General features: G+C 43.3%; 1 protein-coding gene across 5 annotated transcripts; it reads left to right on the top strand.

Moving 5' to 3' along the window:
* The first annotated feature begins 31 nt into the window (after window positions 1-31).
* Window positions 32-24,708, top strand: TMEM196 (transmembrane protein 196). 5 transcript variants are annotated; one of them, XM_083578916.1, is made up of 6 exons: window positions 35-1,425; window positions 16,657-16,713; window positions 18,533-18,787; window positions 19,836-19,909; window positions 21,957-22,038; window positions 23,976-24,708. In XM_083578916.1, the coding sequence occupies exons 1-6, from the start codon at window positions 1,267-1,269 to the stop codon at window positions 24,036-24,038; spliced, it is 690 nt and encodes a 229-aa protein (XP_083435042.1). In that variant the 5' UTR covers window positions 35-1,266; the 3' UTR covers window positions 24,039-24,708. The 5 variants fall into 5 exon arrangements, with proteins under 5 accessions (XP_083435044.1, XP_083435042.1, XP_083435043.1 ...); XM_083578917.1 differs by having other exon boundaries at window positions 36-1,413; XM_083578914.1 differs by having other exon boundaries at window positions 37-1,431.
* Window positions 24,709-25,795: the final 1,087 nt, after the last annotated feature.

Below are 25,795 nucleotides of genomic sequence, written 5' to 3' on the forward strand. Positions count from 1 at the left end.
GGCTATATATGTCATCATTGATGTGTATTTATTGATAACTGTGAATGTTGAAACCAGAAGAAGAGATGTTACATAACTCCAACACTTTCCCAATATTTCATATATTTAAAAAGACCAGTCCTTCCTGGGATGGAGGTATGGGGAAGTTATTGCATTATCTGACTCATTCTTGTACAGTGGTACTGTCAGGGCAGGACTTTGGGGCAGAAACCTGGGGTCCCACTCAGTGTGGGTGGGTGAAACCAGCAGGGCTTGCTTACCACATTTTAACATAAGCGGGGGCGGGGGGGGGGAACCCACCACATTACCATCTATAGAGGAGGAACCCCAGTAAGATAGGTCTGGGGTGGGTTGGGGGGCTGTGTCAAAAATTACCTGACTCCACCACTGCTCTTCCCTCACACCAAAGAGACCTGCAGTTTTGCACCCCATAGATTATAAAGAATTGCACCAGCGTCGTTGTCGCTGGGGTTGGTTCAAAGCGCTGGGCGTGAGCGCTTGTGTCGGGGCTGCTGTGAACTTGCCGCGTCCAGGCTCATGCATAATTCTTGCTAGGGCTGGGCTTCCCCCTTCGGCGTCTCCTCCCTCCAGCCAACTCTTGGCGAGGTCATTCCAATGAGAGCGAAGGAGGCGCTCAGACAAGGTCGCTTTCCCTCCCTCTTTTCTGGAGAAGACACCAGCTGAGCGCGAGAGGAGAGGAGCGTGGTGCTGAATTTAATCTGCCTTCGCCAGCCTCAAGGATATCCAGACTCTTATTATACAGCGTCCGCAGAAAGAGAGAGCAAGGCAGAGACAGACACCCCAAAGGAGAACAAGATCGATGCCACCGCTGAGGAGAGTCGTGTGATCAGGAAGCGTCTGGAGAGCGCGCGTCGGGGAGGTTCGGGGAAGGAGGAATCAGCACCTCGGACAGCTCCCCGCTGAAGCTTCCTTCAGGCTCTGCGTGGCGGCAGCGGCGCTTTATCCGCTCCGGGCTTCCTCGACGCCCAGCACCGAGCAGCGCGAGAAATCCACCTCCCCGATCCATCAACTGGAGGCGCACCCAGATTTAGGATCTCCGGCCCGGTTTGGAGAGAGAAGCACGCCCAGACTCGAGGCCAGCGGGCCTTCACCGCTGTGGCTATATGCTTGCCCGCTGCTGCTGAAGAAGAGGACAAAAGTTTGCCGCGGAGGGGAGAGCCCTTCTCCTCCCTCTTCCCTTCCCCTTGGAGAAGGCGAATGCGTCGCTTTCGGAGCTGATTTGGTAGGAACGATGACCGAGCGAGGATGTGCACCAGCAGTCAGATCATCGGAGGCCTCCTGGTGCTCTCCGTGCTGGAGATAGGGCTGGGGGTCTCCAGCGTTGCCGTGGGGGCGGTCAGCTTCAGCCTGGCTCTTTCCGAGCGTGCGCCTCAGCTGGGAGACTCTTCTCCGGTATGGAGCGGGGTGTGTGTACGTTAGCCATTTCACTCTCTCTTTAACTCTTGATGGTGATGATGTTGTGCTCAGCGGGTGCTAATTTTCCATACGGCCCTTTCTCTAGCTTGCATGCTCAGTGCACTCTTGATATCTGCATGATCCGTGTGTATAGACTGCTTCCTTTCTTCCCTCCCCAACCTATTTTTAGGACAACATAACCTGAACTTTATTTGAACCCTCTAGCATAAAATCTCACACCCCACCGCAGCCTTCATCAGATTTATACCTGCAGAACACTGGGCCATGCCTTTGGCCATGGAAAAATCTACAGTGGGGTGTAAAACTCTTCCAGCTGCCCTGCTCCATGCAAAGCCATGGAGGAAGGATCATAGCTCAGTGGCAGAGTGTTCATCATGCATGCAGCTCCCAAGTGTCTCTAGGTAGGGCTGGGAAAACTCCTACCTGAAGCCCCAGGTCAGAGCAGATAATATTGAGCTAGATGGACCAATGGTCTGACTTGGTATAAGGGGGGCGGGTAGGCAGGCAGAAGTCCAGGACCCCATGCAGCAGAATAAGCAGAAGACTCCCAAATGGAACAGGGGTGGCTTAACACTTGGGAAGTAAGCAAAGTAATGCACATTGCCATCTTAAGCCAGTATCCCCCCAGCAGATGTTTACGTCTAAAACTATCTAGTTGCACCATTGTGCAAAGGACCAGGTGGTAGTCCAAAGACCAAAAAGGTATTTCCAAATGATGCCAAGGACATGCCTTAGACTGCATATTTCTGAAAGAATGAAAAGGAAGCATATTCTTGCAGCATTACATCATTTTATTGTGATCAGGATAGAGCAACTGCATCTTTTAGTCAGGATTTTACCAGGAACTGAAAATGTGGACAAAGTCAGTCAACATTCAAGCATATTCACAATTCATTTTGACATCATATGTTGTTTGGTTGAAATCACTTACCACCACCACCCCTTTAAATATCAGTAAATCAAAGATTGACACCTCAGCTTCAATAGAGGGTGTCCCCTTCTTCTTCTTCTTCTTCTTCTTCTTCTTCTTCTTCTTCTTCTTCTTCTTCTTCCATCCATTGTAACTATTTGTTGAATGAAAGTACATTGTACTGTTTTCTATTGCGATTCATGAGACTGGCATCCAATGTGCTTCAGAGCTCAGCTTTAGGCACCCTTCTCCTAAACATAATCTTTCGATACCAGTCCTAATAATTTAAATGGAATTTGGTGCAACCCAAACAAAACTAAGTAGGTTTAATTTCCATTCAGATGAATTGAATTTTAAATCTCAGTTACATTATTAAATCCAACTGAGTGGGATAGGACTTAAGTATGTGTAACTTTCAATGTTATGCCCAGCATGGCTAACATTGTGGTGCATGGTAATAATCATCAATGCAGCCATCATGGAGTAGCAGTGGAGTTTTCAGCTGAAATTAGTTAGGTTACAATGGGGTATGCTGACCAATGATTTCACTTGGATTCGTATAAAAAGCATAGCATACAAGGTACATTTCCTCACTGGTTCTGTTTAAATCATTAGAAAGCAAAGCAAATGTGACCTGTATTAGGATTCATAATTTTAACTGAATAAGAACTTTAAAACTTATAGAGAAACGAAGTAGAAAAATATTAGAATCATATGGACTTATATTGGTCAAATAAAAGAAATGATGCACAAGGTGTTTTGAAAGTGCACCATTTCCTCTGATTTTAGACTAAATAGCTGCATATTCCTGTGTTGAAATGTCTAGTTAGTACATTTACCTACATGTTAGTACATGTATCTTGGAAAGTAACAGCAGCATATTAATTAAACTGCTGAGCCACAGAAGAAGCACTTATAGATTGTGGTAAGAGCTGGGAATCACAATTTCACACTTTCAGGTGGCCCGAGTATAATAGTGGGCATGTGTGTGGGGAGGTATAGCTTTCTGAAGAGCAGGTTGGATCCAACCCAAATTACTTGCACTTAGATCCCAATGAAATCAATGGGACTTAAGTTCCAACAAACTTGGGTTGGATTCAACCCTATGGCTTTTGTCAGACTAGGAGTACTCATTAAACCTTTGAATGGCAGTGCTCAGCTGAAGAAGCAGCTGTGGACAAAAATACTGACACTGATAATTTTATAGGTATAGACAATTAGATAATTAGGTGCAGGTTCATATTAGCCTAGTGGGTTTCCTGCCTCAGTGTGAGCCTGGAAATGTTCTACTATTATGAAGTTTTATTGGGTAAGGATCTTGCATATTTTTAATCTATTTCTGGACTTCCTTGCTAGTTGCCTCTGTGCATACCCATATGAGTACACCTTAAAAAAATCATATATGAACAGCCAGATCTAGAACATGGTTAAAACTCATGATGGAGTCATCCAACCATATTAATTTGCAGCTACCTTGTTCCATGTGGATAGTACATACATAGCAGGGTACACAACATACAGGACGTATGGGACATTTCCACAAGCCTGGGTTCTGGGTGGATGCCTAACTTAAAAATGTGCCATGCTGTATGGTTTTGTGACTGCATCCTCAAGTATTTGGATTCAAGCTTACCTTTGCTAAACTGTCATTGTTTTCCCACAAGGGTGAGATCTCTGCCTTTTTCAAGAACTGCAAGGGGTATGAGCTGGTTGATGCAGTTAGATGTACCCTACTCAATGGCTTCTGAGAGAGCTAATTCATACAGTCAGCTTCCCCACATGATACTGGCCAGGTTGTAACCCTATCAATGGCGCAACAAGCTTTCGGAGACCACTGTGTCTGTTCTGTAAATGTGCTCTGTGGTTGGTCTAACAATCTCATCTTAGACATATTTGCTCCGAAGAAAGCCATATTGAATTCATTGAGATTCATGTCCAAGTAAGCATGCTTGTAACTGCAGAATTAGGCTTGAAACTGAATGGTTTTGTTTTAATTGCAATAATTTCAGGTATCAGAGGGAGAATAAGTCAGGTAGGGTGGGATGAATTGCTTCAAACTTCTGAAGAGCACACCCATTAGAGGAAAGCTGATTTTTATGCACTCTTCCTAAAAATAACATAACATGGAAATTTAATTAAAGGCCTTTGACCCACTTCTGCCTCCAAATAGCTGCAACTAGATGGGAGCCCAGTTTCACACATAAGTGGCTAAAGGGAAGGTTACTATGGAAACCTTAGCTCAGAATATCCTGCTTTGTGTAGATTGAAATCATGCACATCTCTATTACACATATTGTCTCACCAACCACAATATCCTATTAAGCTGCCAAATGATATATTTGCTTTTATTTGTTTACTGCCAGGCACCTTTAGCCACCTTTTCTATTTTAAAAGAACACTCAAAGTGGCTAAACATTTATAAAGCAGAGAATAGCAGTTGAATGCACCATCACCGCCAGTAAAGGTTTTAAAAAATTACCCCAAAATTGTTACCCTGTAATTCAGATACAGTTAAAAAGTATCTCAAAAGCCAACTGTAATAAATATGTTTTCACAAGGTGAGCAGAAATGGAACCAGGCAGACTTCCTTATGGAGGGTGTTTCATAACTTTGGGATTCCATAACTTTGGTGTTTATACCTTCTCATTGCTGTAAACCAATTTATATTGACAACAATGGCATGCAGTATAGCCATAGTTGCAATGTGTGACTCCAGTCCACAGCAGTATTTTTTTTGCATAAGCAAGCCCATTATTGAAATTGAGGTCACATTTGTGCAGAGTTCTGATGCACAAGATAGTTTTATTGCTAACTGCCTTCATGGATTAAAAAAAATTGGTTCATGGTCAGTAGCAGACCCACCAAGATCAATGGAACTGCTCATATAGTCAGTGTGGTGTAGTGATTAAGAGGGGTAGTCTCGTAATCTGGGGAACTGGGTTCGCGTCTCCGCTCCTCCACATGCAGCTGCTGGGTGACCTTGGGCTAGTCACACTTCTTTGAAGTCTCTCAGCCCCACTCACCTCACAGAGTGTTTGTTGTGGGGGAGGAAGCGAAAGGAGAATGTTAGCCGCTTTGAGACTCCTTAAAGGGAGTGAAAGGCGGGATATCAAATCCAAACTCTTCTTCTTCTAATTGCCTGCATAATGAAAAGGGTCATGTATGAGTGGAAACTTGTTCATAACTGAAGGCCAGTTGGAAACATACTGTGAGATGCAGACATTGAGGTATTGGGCATATTCTTGCAGAAATTGGCTATATCTTACTTACAAGTAATATCAAAAGATGTGGTAGACAAAGCCTATTACACTTCCTGAATACCCAAGGCATCTGGGTGGAGCAAGAACACTAAAAAATGTTAGCATCATTAAATTGATTTAGAAATCTTGGGGCAGAAAAGCCATATAAGAATTGTAGGGTCTTGCTTACTTTGGTACATAATCCAAAGACTGTCCGGCTGCAACCATGAAAAACATTATTTTAAAAGAAAGAAAACCAGATATTATTTATATTTAAAAGGAGCCACTTCAGACACACCATATAGGACTGGGGGGACCTGTGATTCTCCAGATATAGTTAGACTCCCAACCCCCATCAGCTTCAACCAGAATGTTCAGTGGTGATGGGAACTGCAGACCAACAACATCTGAAGGGCCAAAGGTCCACTTAGAGGCTGTCTAGTGCTCATCTCTGTATTCATGACAGGGATATTAGACCTGGAAGATCCTTGGTACCAAGGATGGTCCAAAGATGCTAAAAATTCATGGCTTTGCTTGGATTAGTGTAGCCCACACTTAGAACAATATGAAGCTGTCTCATACTAAATCTAGTTCAGTATGGTCTTGATGCTAAGGGCTTGGGTGAATATCTTGCCAGCTCTTCCACCAGCTGTCTTTTAAGTGAACCTAGGACTTCTGAACCCAAAGTATTTTGGAAACAATAGGAAAGAGTCATTCTATGAAAACATATGGGAGCAAGCTCCATTGACCACAGTGGGACTTGCTTCTAAACAAACATGTGTGGGATTGCTCTGTACATGTCTGATTAAAAGGAATTTGTATGGACTGTCAAAATATAGAGCTCTACTCCAATAAGGGACCTCAGAACAGAATGGTTACACTAATTACAAATGTGAGAGCTAATGAGTTTTCCAAGCTCAAGTGCAGAAAGGTTAATATATCCGAGAAGAGATAAATTAAAGGAAAAGAAATATATTAAAATATGTAGTAAAATATATTAAGGATCTTCTGCTTCTGTCCACCTAATTTTTCTGGAGTTGAAATTTGGCATGGTTCTCACTCTGTAAGAAATCAGTTTCAGTTAAGGCAACAGATATTGGAAGAAGAGTCTAGTTATATGGCAACAACCTAAAATCAATCACTCAGTTAATCTCATCTGTGTGGAGACCCTTATCTTGCTTGTGATATGTCTGACTTCTCAGTTATACAAGTGGATAAAAGACTGAAATACAAAAATTCTTTGAATCCAGCCATTGTATGCTGGATGTTTTTCCACTTGTATTACTTGTCATAGTCATACAACGTGAGGTGTAATTAGTCCTTTGAGGTGAATAGAATTGCTGCTAGATTTGACTTTGTAAAAAATCTACTACTCACACGGAATGAGCTGCTTCTCCATAGAAACGGCAGAACCAATTGCACGAGCGTGTTGAGCACACAGGCATACACTGCGAAGAGAGTGACAGCATGCATACAAATCGCCTCTACACACAGAGGAAGGCATGCAAGCATGCATCCACCAAAAAGGAAGAATAAATCTGCTTTTTTTAAAAAAAAAATAATCCTGAATTATGTAAGTCACATCAGTGGTAGTGCATGTGCTAGCTACTAACTTCAAAAGTGCCATATCGATTCAGTGTTTTGATTTCTCAAACATGAAGTGCCCAGGCTAGAAACTGTCTAGGATCTAGACAGGCCTTTCTTCTCATTTCAGATGTTTGAGAGGGCTGCTGGCAGTGGTTCCCTGTGGTGCTTGGAAGTCACTCTGTTCATTAACAAGAGAGACACCCACCCACTCGCTCACTTGCTCTCTTCTTCACTTCCTCTGATTCTGGGCTGAGCCCTGACACCATGGCGTAGCAGGCCAGGGAGGAAGCACCACCATTTATCACACAGCAAGGATGATGATGTCATTTCCTGGAGGGGGCTATGATTGGCCAATCCTCTTCATGCCAACCATTTCATTAATCAATCAATTAATGAGATTTAATATCCTGCTTCATCAACAAAAAAAAACCTCTAAGCGGTTTACATAAAACAATATAAAAGGTTCATTGAACAATTCTGATCAGATCAAATGTTAAAAGCAGGTATCCAAACAAAAATAAAATCAGAAGTTTTAAAAGAAATATACATAATGCAGGAAGCTCACAGCCTACGTGGGATTATGTTCATACTAAATCATGACTAAAACCAAAATCATGTATAATCAAAATGCATTGACTATACTGTATATGTATAGTCAAACTCATGACTAAAACCAAAATCGTGTAAAATCAGAATGCATTGAGTTCAGTGGTGGGCAGGATTGCCAAAGTTATTTCCCCCCAAAGCTGTCCACCCCCTTAAAAAAAATAATTCCCCATGTGTGTAAAGCTCAGTGTGCACAAACTAAGTGCACATAAGTTGTGGGCTTACTGTAAAACCACATAACAAAATGATGTGCTGCCCTGGGCTCCTTTGGGAGGAAAGACAGAATGTAACTTTAATACATAAGCAAATATTAAAAATACATGTATGGGTAGGTTTGTTTTTTTATTTATTTTTTATTTTGTAGCAGGTGCTGAAAACAATACAGTGAAGGCTCCTACCTAACATTAATGGGCAGGGACTTCCAGAGAGTAGGTGCTGCCACAGTGAGGGATCAATTCCTTGTATCTGTGAAACATACATCATGTGATACTTGTAAAAGTGCCGCTTCCACAGATCAAAGTAATCAAGTGGGTGCATATGGGGTAAGGCTATCCTTCAAGTAAACTGGTCCCAAGCTGTTGAGAGCTTTAGATATGACCATACTGTATAATAGCTTATATGCCATAATACCAATAGCACCTTGAAATTGGCTCGGTAAGAAATCAGCAGCTGTGCAGATCTCTGGGCAGGGGTGCAATATGCTGACAGGGTCTCGTTCCTGTCAGAAATCATGCTGCAGTATTCTGCACTGATTGCAGTTTCTGGGCCAAACTCAAAGGAATATATATATATATATATATATATATATATATATATATATACACACATACATACTGGACTGCATTGCACTAACACAGTCTTGAATTAGTGTGATCAAGCTCTCCCAGTCCAGGGAAGGTCGCAACTGTTGTACCAGTTGTTAAAGAAGCTGTTCTCAAAGAGTGAAACTCACTAAGTAGGCAAAGCAGACATAGAGATGGGTCATATTAGCATGAATATGCCACTTTATTTTTTTGAAAAACTCCCAAGTCACTTTGTTACGGTAACCAAAATGCTGCAAAATAGCTCGCAAGCATTTGAGTCAGAACTGTCCATCAGGCTGGATAATAAGCAAAAGTGTGCTTGTGTGTGTGTGTGTGTGTGTGTGTGTGTGAGAGAGAGAGAGAGAGAGAGAGAGAGAGAGAGAGAGAATTTAGTTTGATATTGAAGCTGTAGTGTCTGCACTGGTCAAAAAAATCATTTTCAGTATTAATCATTTTCTGAGAATTAATCTCAGAAGAAACATAGCTATTGGGGTTGTCATGAAAAGCACCTGAACTTATTCCCTGTATTTATTATATATATGTCCACCTTTTCTCCAAGGAGCTCAAGGTGCCATAAATGGTTCTCTTCCTCCCCATTTTATCTGCACAACAGCTCTGTGAGGTAGGCTAGGCTGAGAGTGGTTAACTGGTCTGGTGAGCTTCATGGCTGAGTAGGGATTTGAACCCTGGTCCCACTGGTCCTAGTCTAGCACAATAACCACTGTACCACACTGACATGGCCTCACAATTTACCACTACTGCACTTCTTGGCATCTTAAAAAAAGGCACTGGAACTGAGTCCCCACAACCCTGGTTCAAAGTAAAGAAAATTGATTTAAATTTAACATATTCAAAAAAAATGTACACAATAATATCCAACAAGTAAGAAACAAAATAGCCTCGCCTCTTTCACATTGCTGCTCAGCACATGGACAGCTTGCTGTACAGCACATTCATGGTATGGATGTCAAAGCCCCACCTGCAGCCATCTACCCTTTCATATTGCAGCTGGGCTCACCACTACTCTTATCAGCTTTCGCTTCAGTGCACCAACTACAACCCGAATCAGAGATGCGGGAGAAAATTAATCTGGTTTGCATCTGAAGATGAAGCTATCAAATGTGCATGTTCTGAAACTGCCTGAGAACTGAAACCCAGTGCTCTTTTGCAATGTTCTCTTCTCTGATTTTGCAGGGCAGTTCCCCAGCCAAACGATGTTTACAGCATTGCATATGCTAGGGGAGATGGTGCATAAAAACAGATACATTTGCGAAAATGGCACATACTGTGCATTGTCTTAGGATAAACTGTTTGCAAAAGTGCGTGCATGGGTCAAAACGGCACCCAGAGGTGTTTATTCAGAGAAATCAGTACTAAAATGCTGGTGAATTTTCGGGAGGATTTTTTGAAAATCTCAAATTGCTGCAGAAATGTGGAGAAGCCAATTTAAGAAGAGAAAACTGAGAAACTGAGCTAGACCCATGAGCAAAGGCCTCATATGAGCCCATTGCAGGGAAGAGATGGAAACATCTGGTCTTGCGCTAGAGGGGAAATCCTAACTGGTGGTCAGAACAGAAGGGGGGCAGGAGAAGATATGGTGACTGGGCTTAGACTGGGCCTGAAGCCATCACCCAACAGCAGTGGGTTGGCTCAGGATCCAATGGGTCCTGGGGTAGCTCTGTCCTTCCCTGTCCTTGGAATGGTCCATGTTGTGGCTGGCTATTTCCAGTGGGGTGGGTCTCACCAGTGGCACTCCCCCCTGCCTGTGCTGGCAGAAGGGGAAGGTGTCTCATGCCCCAGGCAGGAGCTGGCGGGAGGCTGTTGGGTGGGTGAATCCAACCTCCCTCCCCACAAGTGGGGCAACAAGGGTTTTGGACTGCTGTATTAGTGGTTGTGTGAACTGATGCTCGGCCACGCACGCACATGGGGAGAAAGGTAGCTAGAGGGAGAGGCGGGGAGGGAAAGAGAACAATGTTAATGGCATTATTATGTCATCTGATAACAGCATTCTCTGAGCAGCTTACTATAATAACGTTAAAGTACAATAGCTTTCATGAGTTATTAGGTTCTGCTAAATTAATAACCACTGCTAGACTGATCACTCTTCGTCTAGTTCTCTTGCAAAATCATCCAAGCTACCAAACAGTGCCTGAGAGAGTAAGGTAAAGGTAAAGGGAACCCTGACCATTAGGTCCAGTCGTGGCCGACTCTGGGGTTGCGGCGCTCATCTCGCTTTATTGGCCGAGGGAGCCACCGTACAGCTTCCGGATCATGTGGCCAGCATGACTAAGTCGCTTCTGGCGAACCAGAACAGCGCACAGAAACGCCGTTTACCTTCCCGCTGGAGCGGTACCTATTTATCTACTTGCACTTTGACGTGCTTTCGAACTGCTAGATTGGCAGGAGCTGGGACTGAGCAATGGGAGCTCACCCAGTCACAGGGATTCGAACCGCCAACCTTCTGATTGGCAAGTCCTAGGCTCTGTGGTTTAACCCACAGCGCCACCCGTGTCCCACGCCTGAGAGAGTACCTGAAGGTAAAAGCTGGACATAGTCTTCCTCTTTGCAAACTTTCTCTGCTAACCTTGGATCTGTTCTCTTAGATCATGGGTTGGCAAACTAAGGCCTGTGGGCTGGATCCAGCCCAATTGCCTTCTGGATCCAGCCCGTGGATGGTTCGGGAACCGCCACATGGATCAGTGTGGAGATTCTGATCATTCAGGCTGCACCATTCCCCCCCCCCCGTCTCCCTCCAAAGTCTAACTTGTGTGTGTGAATATTAAGGAAGAAGCTGTATGTAATAGCAAGCACACACACAAAGCAAACCTGCTAACTTATTGACAGTTAAGCATTTCTATCACTCATACAGAAAACCCTGATGACTCACTTCTGAAATGAGTGACAAATGAGTGGCATTCAAATGCCAAAACTGATCCAATGATTATTCATTCTCTGAATCTTCTCTCTGGTTTAGTCACCTCTTGGTCTGCCTACAGTAAACCCAGTTAGGCTCCTTTACAGAGAAACTAGCTGCACCTAATTTCATTGAATGAAATCAGTGGTATTTTAGGTGCTCTTTAGACAAGAGACACAGATGTGTGGTAGCCCCTTTTTTGTGTGACACAATCCCATCTGGTGATTGGGATTCTGTATAGTCACAGCCCCAGCTGCATGGAATAGCTTCAGAGAAAAGCAGTCCAAAGGCAGCGGCAGCTGTGAATAATGGCACCTTAGTCACAACTGATCTAAGTCACTGATTTCAATAGAACTTAGAAGCCATTAGCTCAGAAACCTCCAAGCACCCCTCTTTTCCAGGGACAGTCCTGGATTTACAGAAGCCATCCCAGTTTCTGATTTGATTCCAGAATGTCCCCCTTTTCCTTAGGACATCGCTGTTTTTCACTGGAGAAATATTGAAGGGGGTGGCGTTATGAGACCCCTGAGCAAGGAGATAAGTGACTATGCAACCTTTAGAAGACACCTGAAGGCAGCCCTGCATAGGGAAGCTTTTTTTTTTTTAAGTTTAATGTTTTATTATGTTTTTATATATGTTGGAAGCATCCCAGAGTGGCTGGGGCAACCCAGTTAGATGGGTGGGATAGAAATAATTAAATTAGTATTAGTATTATTAACTCCCTATTTTCATTGGAGAAATGTTGGAGGGTATGTTACCTTCCTCTGGATAGAAACCATAGTTTTTACATGGGGAAATCAATATCTACACTAGACGTGCCTTTTATGCCAGTTACTCACAGGCTGATGCTGTGCATTTTTCTACCCAGGGACTTCAGTCACTTTTGGGAGCACGGGAAGAGGGATGAGTTTCTAAAGCTTTCTGTCTTTCCAATGCTGCTGCTCCAGAGTGGCCAGAAGCCAAGAGCAGAGGCAATGGGACATCTCAGAAAAGAGCTGCTGCAACAGCTTTGGCATTGGGCAAGCAAACTTCCTAGTACTACAGAAAGCTTGAAGGAGACCATCTTCCTTTGACCCTCATAACACATTTTCTTTTTCCTCTGCCTGTCCTCACATACCTGAATCCCACAGCCAGAATCTTGCGAATCATGGGTGGTGTGGGGATGCAGGGCTGAACATCCCCCCCCGACTTCCATGATCTTCATTCATGGGTGCCCTGATTCACCTCCCTGATTCATTTATATACAGTGGTACCTTGGGTTAAGTACTTAATTTGTTCCGGAGGTCCATACTTAACCTGAAACTGTTCTTAACCTGAAGCACCACTTTTAGCTATTGGGGCCTCCTGCTGCTGCCGCGCCACCGGAGCCCAATTTCTGTTCTTATCCTAAAGCAAAGTTCTTAACCTGAAGCACTATTTCTGGGTTATGGGAGTGTGTAACCTGAAGCGTATGTAACCTGAAGCGTATGTAACCCGAGGTACCACTGTATTTGGTTTTTACATGCTGGTTCACAAAATAGCTTAACTCAGTTGGTTGGAGCGTGGTGCTGATAACATCAAGGTTGCAGGTTCGATCTCCATGTGGGAAGGCTGCATATTCCTGCTTTGCAGGGGGTTGGACTAGATGATCCTCAGGTCCCTTCCAACTCTACAATTCTAGGATTCTAGGATTCCCCCCAAATAGCCTGGTGGCCAGTCTCCAAGACCTGATAGGCATAATCAGGCCTGTGGCCTAGAAGGTCCACACCAGTGCTTTGCAGCAACCTAACCTGGATGTAACCAGAGTATGTTTTAACTGTGGCCAGAGATCATCTCCCCAAGAAGGGATATGGCTGACATGCTGGGCAAAGCTTATGGAAGGCACTACAAGCAGCAGTAGCACAGGATCTAAACCAGGTGTAGGAAAGCTTTGGCCCTCCAGATGTTGCTGAACTGCAACTCCCATCAGCCCCAGCAAGCATGGTTCATAGCCAGGGATGATACACAGTTGAACAACATCTGGGCTTCCACAAACCTGATATAAATGCTTCCCCCAAGCTTTACACCTCTTTCTTAAGGGGCAGTGCAGCCCCGTAACTAAAATTGACTCAACAGCATTCCCCAAATCATTGGCTGACAGTGCCTCTGCCTTATGTACAATGATCTTCAATTTTTTTAAAGCTTTCAACCAGCCTATTACTGTCTCAGGGTCTGCTTCCTAAGTTACGGAGAGTGTCCTCCACAGTTTATGAAAGGAGAGACCCGGGTCTCAGCTCCTTGCCTCAGTTCCTCCCCTCTCTGCTCCAGACCCATTTTTTCTGCCAGCAAAGAATCTGCAGACAGCCAAATCATAGCATTCAATAGATCTTCCAAGCACTTCCCGGGTTGCAGGCTGAATTTATTTTAGTCGCTAGGAAAGAAATTGCCTGTAAGGGGATTTATGGCAGTCTTTTCATTTTGGTTTAAGAAGCTCAAGTGGATCAGAACAAAGGCAATTCATTTCCAAACTACATCAGGAACTTATTGGATTAATGCACATTTCGGCCTGAATGGCCTCCCCAAGTAACTTTATGCAACCGTTTATTTATTTTTTTGCCTCCAGTAATATCCAATGACAGTTTATTCGTAATTAGAGTTTATGCAGATTGTGACATGTCTTGCTTACCTGCTTTCTATGCAGATTGAGGATGTGGACTGGAGTAATACACAAGTTAAAACAATCTGGGCAGAGGATGAGAATCATACTTGATAAAAGTAGTTGCTTCAGGCCAAACATGATGTGTGTCAGAAAATGTGCCTAGAAAAAAAACGAGTGAGCAATTTTCCACTTGACCCACACTTTCTACACATGGGTCCAAGTGGTTTCTCCCTTGCCCTGCTCCTTTCCCCCTAGGGAAAACCCATTTTCGCTCTAAATAGGAGCAAATGTCAATCTGGATAAAGCTGAATTGCTGTTTGTTCCAATTGAGCACTAAAGAGTGGTTTTCCCCAGGGGGAAAGTGGCAGGACAAGAGGAAGCACGGATTAGCCTTAAGAGTGTGTGTGTGTGTGTGAGAGAGAGAGAGAGAGAGTAGAGGGAGAGGGAGAGAGAGAGAATGAATGAATGGATGGATGGATGGAGAAAGAGCTTTAAAATGCACCAGGAGAAAGCTGAACCCTTTGCACCTTGTAGGGCTCTGTAATTGAAAGTAACATGGAAGAAAGCTGACAGGTGAGAACCAAGTTTGGAGAAGAAAAGGGTGACTAGGGGAGTCTGTGGTCCTCCAGATGTTGGACTCCACTTTCCATGCATCAGTTGCAGCCTGTATGGTCAATAATCAGGGATGGTGTAATCCAACAATATCTGGAGGGCCCCAGATTCTTCATCCTTGGTTCACCTACTTTTGTCTTTCCTGCCTATGCTGCACTTTAAGTCACTGCACACCCCTGACCTTTTTATAGGATATTGGCAGGCTGAGTCTTGCTGTTGCTCTCCTGTATTATCGCGCCTGTAACCTCACTGCTATAGGTGGAGATTCTTCCTATGTCACAAGGTAGTTAGTCTGGGGTACAGATGGTTCCAAAATACTGATCACCTAAGGAATCCTCCAGGCATCCTATTTATTGAGAATTCAGTTCAATTAAGCTACACAAAGCTTACACCGAGGTTAGACTATGTCTGCCGGAAAAGCTAATTGTGATGTGTCTATGTATCAATGATTGCATTCCATCAAGTGATCTACCACCAGAGAGCAGAAGTGCTTCCAAGAGAGCCAGTGTGGTGAACCTCACTTCACTACAGAGTAATTTGCCATGTTGCATGTACCACTGCTGCATTGTGGGTTGCTGGGCCCAGAGAACTACTAAGACATGGTGACACCAACTGGTATCCATGCACGTGTGACATCTTACACAGTGTTGGGCTTAGGTATAACCAAACACACTGGGTCCATCTTGGTTTTCCAACCATTAACATTTACAGTCTACAGACCACTCTGACAGCATTTAGGTCTGGTGATATTTGAAACAGAATTGAACTTTTTCAGGAGGATGAGGTGGAATGTGTTGAATTTTCCTAGATTTTAAAATAATAATAATTGAATGTTAATGTGAAACAGTGTTTTCATGTGTAAGCACTTTATGGTGGTAAATTGGAGGAGGGGTTAAATTTGGGTTTCTACGATTTCTCTGTTGAGAATAAGAAAAAAGTTGGACATGCAGTGCGATTCATGTAGCTATTCTTGGAAGTCTATTGAAGTATGTTCAATGATGCTTATTCCCAGGAAAATGTGCTGAAATCTAAATTCCCAGTTTTAGACTTTGTGCTTCAGTTTCTGCACTAAATACATCAGATTCATTTATTGAAATTCACTATTTGAAATTTTCTATGCATGAAGATGCTTGGCTTGTAGCATTTGGCTGACTTTTCCACATTAAGTATAATTGTGTTCATGACCATTATTGCCATTGGTTGTCATTTCTTAAGGCTGAGCTGAGAAGGAAAAGTAGAATCCATAACCCTACCATTTTGACCAGAAGTAAGAGGATGGCTGTAAAACATTTTTGCAAAAGGAGAAAGATTCAATAGCTGGTTAATAGGAAATATGAATAACTTTGCATGCACTCAAGGATAGATATGACCTGCCAAAAGGGCAGGCTGTAGCTGACCTTGCAAACAGGCCTAGAAACAAGACTTTCAGAGCAATCCTAACTATAGAATATCAGTGTAACAGGTTGGCATAGTTTGACTCATTCCAAGCTCCATCTGGGAGCCTCTGGAAGGGGCTGTTGCTGGCTGAGTCTGCAGGTGAGTGTGGGCCTAAGTGTTGAGGATTGGGCCCTAGATGACAGGATGGAGCCAAACAGGGTTTTGAATAAGTGTAAGACTCCCCTTTCCCTTTCCCACAACTCCTCAGAAGTTCCCCTTTTAAGATGGCTGCAATGAGATGTTGATCTGGCTCCAAGATTGCCGAATCCAAACTCTCAACCCAGTGGATTTTGGATTTGGTTTGTGCTGTTCCTAAATACAAAGAGGTTTGGCTGAAAACTGTTTTTTGAAAGAGTAATCCTGTCATCTAGATATAGCCACAGCTTTAAAGAAATGAATATTCTGCTACAGTTTTCATTGTTTTACAGCGCGGCAGAGTTGACGCTGCTGTTCTACACTTTCAGTTATGACATATGTTCTTCTTGTTGTTACAGTTTCTGCTTTGTGGAGCGTGTGGAATACTGTGTGCCAAAAAAAAATCAGGACTTGTCGTAAGTTTTTGCATGACTTGTATTATGTATCAATAGATGAAATGCAAACTGTCGTGTGCCTTGAATTATTTACTGCTGCAAGATGCCATGCTCCATCTCGAAAAGGACAGTGGAAAGTGCCCTTGGGAAAGGTAGGTACTTTCCTACTCTGGGCCAGAGGCGAGCGACCGGCAAGATTCAGTTTAATTTTGTGCTGCCCTTGGCCTAATCCCATAGGAAAGTGGGTTGTATACATTCTAAAATCAATTCAGAATCAAAATAATGGCAACCATTGGGCTAGAGTTCTATGAGGATTACAGAAGGAGAGAGGAGATCAGACTGTGCCTTGGCCAAAGGCCTAGTGGAACAGCTCCATCTCGGAAAGATGTCAAGTCCTGGAGGGCCCTAGTCTCTTGTGACAGAGCGTTCCACCAGATCGGAGCTACAGCCGAAAAAGCCCTAGCTCTGGTTGAGGCCAGCCTAACCTCCCTGTGGTCTGGGATCTCGAAGATGTTTTTATTTGAAGACCTTAAGGTCCTCTGTGGGACATACCAGGAGAGGCGGTCTCATAGGTACGAGGGTCCTAGGCCATATAGGGCTTTAAAGGTTAAAACCAGCACCTTAAACCTGATCCTGTACTCCACCGAGAGCCAGTGCAGCTGGTGTAGCACCGGGTGAATGTGATCCCACGGCAAGGACCCCGTAAGGAGTCTCGCCACGGCATTCTGCACCCGCTGGAGTTTCTGGGTCAGTCTCAAGGGCAGCCCCTCGTAGAGTGAGTTACAATGGCAATGTAATCTCTTATAATGGCAATGGCACCCACCTGAGAGGTGCTGGAATTGAGTTCCAGCAAGTTCCAGCTGAAAAAAATGTCATCTAATATTATGATTTATAATGGCAAAGAGCCCATTGATGCAAAACAAAGGACAATCTTACCTAGGCACCTCATTAGCTTGGCTTTTGATATCTGAGGTGTACAGTTTTAGGACCCCTGTTGAAAATAAGCTTGAAAGAAGCATTCTGTGGTGGCCAATATGAGAAGCTGTCCAATCTGCCTGGTTGTGGCGTACGTGGTGCCCACAATGGTTTCTATGGTTTGCAGATGTGCCCACAGGCCCCAAAAGAATGGCAACCCCTGTTACACATACTGAGAAAATGTACACACAGGTGTCAGAAGTTCTGTAGAACTCATAGCTACTTCTTACACCTTTCATATATGTGTTCATCGACATGCTGGGTGTAATTGGAGTCGAAAACTGTATTTCTGGGTTAGCAGAGTCTGTAACCTGAAGCATCTGTAACCTGAAGTGTCTGTAACCCGAGGTACCACTGTAACGTATTGGCCCGAATATAAGCCACACTTTCCTCCCAAATTCTGACCGTGCAGCTTATATTTGCAACCTTACGGTATGCAGCTAGGAGTGTGGGTCAAACAGCACCAGGAGCTCCCACCCCCCAAGACTGAGGAAGGGGAAAGTCCACCGGGAATGCAGCACAGCTCCCCCCCCCAGTATGCAGTCCCCCAGTATGCAGCCAGGAGCAGCAAGGAAGGGAGCGAGTTATATTCAGGTATTTTTTTCTTCTTTTCTTTCTCCTCCCTCCAGTTTTAAAGCTGCAGCTTATATTCGTGTGCGGCTTATGTTCGGGCCAATACAGTATTGTTTGCAAAATACTTTGTCATCACCTGCCCAGGGGAGTTTTATTTATTTATTTAAATGTTTTGGGCTGTGCGGCTATATATTCGTCAGTCCGTCACTCTGCTTTTTAGCCCCCCTGTACCGCAATTGCCTTCTCTGGCCGAGAAGTCCATGGTAACGTGATCTTTCTTGTCTCCTCCTAGATGATACTTTTCTCAGCCTGCTGTATCTGTGGACTAATTGGAGGAATATTAAATTTTCAGTTCCTTCGGGCTCTGACAAAGAAATCTTCAGCTCTCTATCCTCTGCATGTCACCTCCATGTCCCTGGCTTGCATCGGCATCGGTGGCTGCACTCTGTCCTCGTGGCTGACTTGTCGGCTAGCCAGCTACGAGCAAAGAAGAATGTTTTCAGAAAGAGAGCACTCACTGCATCACTCCCACGAAATGGGCGAGAAGGTAAGTTGGGCAGTCTTCCCAAACTGTTGTGTTTCTTCCTGAAAGGCTCTTCTTGTGTTCTAATATATTCATTCAGCAGTAAGGGGAAGAATTCAATTTTCGGCTTTACAAAGGACTGGGAAATGAAACACTGTCGTTTGGTGCTCGCTTCGTTCTGTTATAGAAAGCTATTTTTGGATACCGTATCTCCGCAGTACACCCATTTCAACAAAATGCGTCAATTATCTACATTGTTCCATTGTAAAAGATAGACAAATGCTTAGCCGCTAAGTCTAGCACTCCCTAAATAACCTGCTTAATTAATGTGAATATACAGACACACCTCACTGCATGGAAATATTGTTTCCAGTGATATTTTCCTAGAAAAAGAGGTGCTGGAAATCACCATGAACACCTCAGTCATTCTCTTATAATGGCAATGGTGCCCACCTGAGAGGTGCAGGAACTGAGTTTTGGCGACTTTTGCCTGGGGGGGAAAGCCCTGAGTGTTTCCCCCTGCTTAGTACTTTGTAAAATGGAGAGAGTCCAAAGATTAAATCTATGTGGGACAGGGATGGAAAACCCATGGCCCTCCAGATGTCCTTTTGAATGACAACTCACATTGTCTCTGACCATTGGGAGCTGGGAATGATGGTAGCTCGGATCCCAACAACACTGGAGGCCACAAGTGAACTCCACCTCAATGTTGGAGGTCAAGCTGAGCAATCAGCAACCCCATGCAATGGATGTGCTGTTGGTTTGTACTGCTTCAAACTGCAGGTGGAACAATCAGACAGCTGAATTTCTCCCACATATTCCCAGAGCATACAAAACCTGCATACTAGGGAGGTTTGAGCCAGGCTTTCTGGGGATGTACAAGGTATTCTTAGCAAGAGAATGCCCTTGGACATCTGCTCCTATACTCTAAAGAGGTACAGTCCAGGGCTAGAGTCTATTGCCAGAAGTTGCTGATTGTGTACATCTGTACATGAAGTACAACTTTCTATATATTGATACTGACATGCTGCCTGTTTCTCTGCCTCATTTGTGACTGTTATATCTATATTAGAGATTGAGGGGTATTGAAATAACCGACCTGCCCAGCTGCCCAGTGGTACCCCCGACACCAGAGTTACCTTCAAGGTATGCTAAATTCTAGAATGCTACAATGCTTGGTTTGGTTTTTAATAACTCTGTAGCAAGTTTAGTTTCTTACAGGAATGCATAATCAGACTTGGGGTGGATCTACACACAGGGGGGAAATGCTATGAATAAGTCAGAAATTAAATCTTTAAAACAAAAGAAACAAAACATTATGAAAATCGCAAAGCTTTTTTTTGGTTTTTTTGGTCTCCAGCGCTATCTTGTGTTGTATGTTTATAACACATTCAAAGCACTATTTTTTGACTAATGTAGCTGAGTCCTTGGTTGGTGCTTTGAAATCACCCCCAGAAGTCTTTATTCACTTACAATACTTCTAGGAAACATGACACAGAAAACTGCACAGTAAGATGTTAGAGTTGGAAGTATGTTCTTCATTTAACTTATTGATCCTTATTGTTGTTGTTGTTTAGTTGTTTAGTCATGTCCGACTTTTCGTGACCCCATGGACGAGAGCACGCCAGGCACTCCTGTCTTCCTGCCTATAGGCATCCAAATAAGCATTTTGTTGAATGTACCAGTGGACTGACTTACACCTTTTCAAATCAGTATGCACTTAAAATACAGACCCTTGTCACATACAGCCAAATCATCTTTAAAAACAAAAAAAACTTACACTTTTTTGCATTGCACTTTCCTGATTTAGACTGACACGGTTGCAGTGCTTTTTTTCTAGAAAAATAGGTGTCGGTACTCACCATGAAATTGTTACAGTAGGTGCCACACTTTTTAACAACAAAAAGAGGCGCTGGTACTGTGTACGATTGAGTACCCCTTGAAAACAAACCCCACAAAGCACTGCACAGTTGTAAGCTTAGTGTCATGAGTTAAACAATTTCGTTAAAAAATCTGACCATCAATAATCATAATGACTTTCAGAAGCAAAATTCAAATAGCTAACTTTATGTAAGCATTTTTGAATGAATGTACTGAGAATTTATTTCTTATAATAATTTTTATTAGTTTTCATTTACAATAATCCAATAATAGCCTCATTATAACAATGCCAAATTATAATACAATTACTAATACCAATTATTCAGATGCCAAATTATATAATTTAGGTGACCCCCCCACGTGCTAGAATTGATGGCTTGATGATTTACTTTATTTCTGCATTCCAAAGTCTTATTAATTTCAGTTACACTCCAGTCAAAATAACAATCCCTTATGCAACAACTTATATTAACAACTTCCATTTGTATTGACATATTAAATGATTTATAAATTTACAGTTAAACATTCAAACTATTTCTTTGCTCTTCCTGTGTGTGGCAATTATTCTGTCTGTGATGTTTCTTCCTGTCCTTGTAAAATATTATGTCTATCTTTTCCTGGTTGTTGCTCTTCTTCATCATGCCTTGGGTGGAGCTAATATCCTGGCAAGAGCCAAGTACTGAGATGAACTGCGAGTGAAGCCCATTCCCCCCTGTCCCTGGGGCGAACTTGCAAGGATAATTACCCTCAATCATCCTTGTTTTTTCTTTGGCAACGATCTCCTGCTGTAGTTGGTGTTGCCTCCATTAAGGCAGACCGGAACCGGAAGCCCAAATGAACTGAGAATTTAGACTCCCCCCCAGTAGCTCACAAAGGATATAAAACCATGATGTTGCACTTCCTAAAATGGCCCTTTATCCATCCATCCTCACAACTCTCCTGAGTTGTTCTCCTCTTTCAACTATTTCAACAAGTCTGGATTTGTTTATACTATGTAAAGTTATATCTGAGGCAGAATCCAGTTATAATGGGTATAATCAGGGACTTTCCTCCTCCTCCTGTATTTTAATGTGATAGTACTCATAGTACTGATACACCCTCCGTTATCTCTGATCATGTAAGCAAGCTCCGTAATTTCCTTTTTACAAATGGGGAAACCTAAGCAAACACAGTGACTTGGTTGACTGAAGAGCTCCTGAGCCCTCCTCCAATATTTGTTTTACTGGATGATACTGGCTTTCACTGGTGACATCCATTGGCTGCTTAATGGCTGAAGGGATGTTAAGTTTACTCATCTCACTCTGTTTCCCAGCAGACAGGTATCTACATCACCACATCCTCACCTCAACCGACATTATCTGGCGCCCTTCCTGGAAATCCCAGCAGAGACCAAGGTATCAAATTGTGACCCAATTCTCATCTCTTCCATAATACAAACATAGGTTCCATTTCTTCCATGGGGCATTACAGAACAAGACAGATTTATTGTAAGAAACTGCTTAGGGCGACCATTAGGGAAGTTTTTTAATGTTTGATGCGGTATTGTGTTTTTCATATTTGGCTGGAAGCTGCCCAGAGTGACTGGGGAAACCCAGCCAGATGGGTGGGGTATAAATAATAAGTTGTTGTTGTTGTTGTTGTTTCTGCTGCTACCGCTTGTCAAAGACACTTTTTCAGTCACATGCTATCTGCTGTCTAGGGTGAAGGAAGGGCAGATGTCCTGTTGCTGTAAAGAGAGTTGAAATAACGAGGAGGCAGATCCCAACAGCACTGGGAATGAAGAAGAAAGAAGTCAGTAGACCAGGGGTGAGGAGATAAAGAGTCTAGGGCCTTCCAGATGACATTGGACTCCAATTCCCATCAGCCCCAGTCACCATGGCCAATAGTGAGGGATGATGGGAGTTGGAGTAAAACAACTAGATGAGCCACATCCCTTAAGTAGGTCCACATCTCAGTGTGAAATATAAGTTGCTGAGAAACAGAAACCTATCAGGACCTAAGGAGAACTGGAGCTCGAGGGCCACCATGAAAAGAAAGTGAAAGCTAAGTTAAAGCGGCAGTGAGGCAGATGCTTAACACAGGAAAATACCAGACAAGTCATAAAACTTAGAGGGATGGGTGACAACCAGGCCATCAAGCTTAAGAACATAAGAGCCTGCTGGATCCAGCCAGTGGTCCGTCTAGTCCAGAATCCAGTGGCCAACTAGATGTTTATAGGAAGACCGCAAGCAGAACCTGAGGGCAACAGCACTCTTCTCCCCATGGTTTCTTGCAACTGGTATTCAGAAGTGTACTGTCTTCTGAATTCATAGCCATTTGGGGTAGTAGCTAAGCTTCAAGATCAGTTGCAGGTGTACAGGGGATGTCTTCATTTTAACTTGTTGCCTTTGTGCTGGAATGGGTAAGGTTGGTGAAGAAGCTTTTGCTATGCTTCTGTGCGTAGCATCCTTCCATTTGGGTGGCTGAAGAATGTCTGGGGTTTTTTTTTCTAGCTCTCTCATACAATCACTTTTCATTACATCATGTTATACAGCATTAAGCTCCCCTAACTGATGAGCCGGGGAAGCAGCCTCAGGACTGTGGGCCGCAAACTACCAAGGCTTTTCCACATCCATGACTAAGGGCGCTTCCAGACTGTCACTCTTTTGGGTGGGATTCAATCTTACCCCAGGAAATTCAGGCTGTGCAATTGAAGCTGATTTGGAGCCCTCACACAACAAGCCTGATTTCCAAAAGATCAGAACTTTTCCCTAATAAGCAAAGGGATGAGGAATGACACTTGCTTGGGATGACACTTGCTCAGCACAATGTCTTCTAATCTCACAAACAGATCAGAATGACAGCTCATTAAATGTTCATTTATTTATACTTTTCTATGCCACTTTTCCCTCCAAGGAGCTTGAGGTGGTGTACTTAGTTCTCCTTCTCCTCATTTTATTTTCACAACAACCCTGTGGGGAGTAGGTTAGGCTGAGAGCGAGCAACTAGCCTAAGGACATCTTTAGAGCTTCATGGCCAAGAGGGGATTTGAACCCTGGTCTCCCAGGTCATGGTCCAACACTCTAACCGCTACACCATGCTGACTCCTAATAGTCAGTGTCATCCAATCTCTCACTGAACAGATTGTCTGGCAGCTCCATACTGTCATTGTGTGGCAATGCACCCAGGGGCCGATCATTCTGGGTGGAAAAATTCTAGGAAAGAAAATCTGGCACAGGCCAGATGTGAACTTCAGTCCTTACGTTGCTTAAATCTGTACTGGCTAATTAGCAACATGCAAAGCTGACAAAAAAAATGCCTTTAATCATAACTCCCCATTTTATGCTTACAGGAAATGACAGACAACATGTGTAATGGAGGCCCACACCTAATTTATAATGGAAGAGCCTACTGAACAGTTTACAGTTTTCAAGAAGAACAACTACTTTCAGGATTTTCTTTAAGAGGCAAAGATGTAGATGGCAGCGACTTTTGAGAGAGGGCACTGGAAACATGGCGGCTTTTTATTTGCAATAAGTTCACAGCTGAAAACAACAACAGCACAGTGGCATCTCCTTGCAGAGATTCGTCTTGATTTTCTCTCCCGTTATTTGAAGATATTTTACTGCATATTTTGACGATATACAGTAGTGATAACGTCCTTAATGTTTTCTTCTTCCTTTGTCTGAATGATTTTTGGATGGCTGTGATCATATTTTAAAATGAATTTTTCAGACTCTTACTCGGGCTCGCCTTATGACGATTTTCTGAAATTAAAACTAAAACACAACAACCCACAGACGTAAAAATGGAGAGCATTTAAACAATGGATTGCACAATGGCAGGAATGGAAATGAGACTTGAAAGGCTCGCCTTTCCTATGCAGAGCCTAATGAATGAATTATGAGCATGCTGCAACAACACGGATGTCTTTGTTTTGAAAGACAGAATGCTTTAAGGATGCCATAAGTCAAAACCTGAACAATGCCTTGCTGTAAAGAAACTGTAAATATTTCCAATTTGTGAGGTATATTTCATAATTTGTTCATACAAGATGTCAAATAAAAAGAAACCTAAAAGTGTGACAGTTCAGAGTATTTGTGAAAATATTCCACAATCATCCTGAAAAGGATACATGGGAACAAAAAACCCTGATTTTGACTGACCTGTACCTCCTAACCATTACAAACAATCTCTCACATCCTGACAGAGTGGAACAGTCTCCTGGCATGGATGTTGGATTATTTTAAATGGAAGATGGCGACTTCACTTCCTATCTCTGTCGCCTGACCTGGAATAGTGTTGCACTGAGTACCCAAGCAGACACAGCTAGTTTAGCACAGGGCTATCCAGATTATTTGCCCAGGGCTTAGTTAAACCCACCAGGTTGTCTTCTGTATCCACAAACAAATTGTGGATGATAGATGCTTTATTCTGGGCAGACCTGGGACGGATCTACACTTGTCGTTTATAACGTTAAAAATGTGTTATTAAAATGTGACACTAGCGGGCACTGCAGAGCAGCGACCCACTGGCAAAGGGAAACTGCCATTAAGCATTATAGATTGTTATACTTTATAACGCTTAGAAGGTCAATGCAGATCCTGCCCTGATGTTTAACACCACCACCAGACCAGGGGGTCAACTGACTAGCACACACAAGTTCTAAAATGTAGCAGGGGAAGCAGAAGGAGCAAGGCTTTGATGCAATAACCCTCCTTTGACTACCTCCATACCGACCCCTACCTACAATCACAGGGATTACAACCAAAGTATAATTAAATTGCTTGGTCAAACATTGCTGCCAAGTTCACAGACTCATCCTTATCACAAGCAAGTGTATAACAAACTCAAGTAGTTCAGTCGAAATTCACAGTAAAGAGGCTTCCTCTGCCAAAGGTGCCGCTACAATGCAGAGCGCTTGTCCTCTGCATAATTGACAATCGGGATCATGTGTAAGCCTTGCTTCTGGGGAACGATGATCTGGCTTACACCCAGGTCATAGATTGCAATAACATAGACAATACTACTTTTCAGGGCACACAGATCTGCAATGTGTATATCTGCGGAAGCAGGATCTGGGCCAAGGACAATAAACCCAAAGTGTAATTGAATTGCTTTGTCAGACGTTGCTGCCAAGTTCATAGAGTATAGACAAGTAGGCAAAGGACT

This window comes from Podarcis filfolensis, assembly GCF_964270895.1.
Source record: "Podarcis filfolensis genome assembly, chromosome: 12".
Classification (NCBI taxonomy): domain Eukaryota; kingdom Metazoa; phylum Chordata; class Lepidosauria; order Squamata; family Lacertidae; genus Podarcis; species Podarcis filfolensis.

Bases quoted from the DNA above. Each gene is read 5' to 3' on its own strand.
- TMEM196 (XM_083578914.1), top strand. From the start codon at position 1,267: ATGTGCACCAGCAGTCAGATCATCGGAGGCCTCCTGGTGCTCTCCGTG. The intron at 16,714-18,532 runs GTAAGTTTTTGC...GTCTCCTCCTAG, and splicing joins AAAAAAAATCAGGACTTGTC to ATGATACTTTTCTCAGCCTG. The intron at 19,910-21,956 runs GTATGCTAAATT...TCTGTTTCCCAG, and splicing joins ACACCAGAGTTACCTTCAAG to CAGACAGGTATCTACATCAC.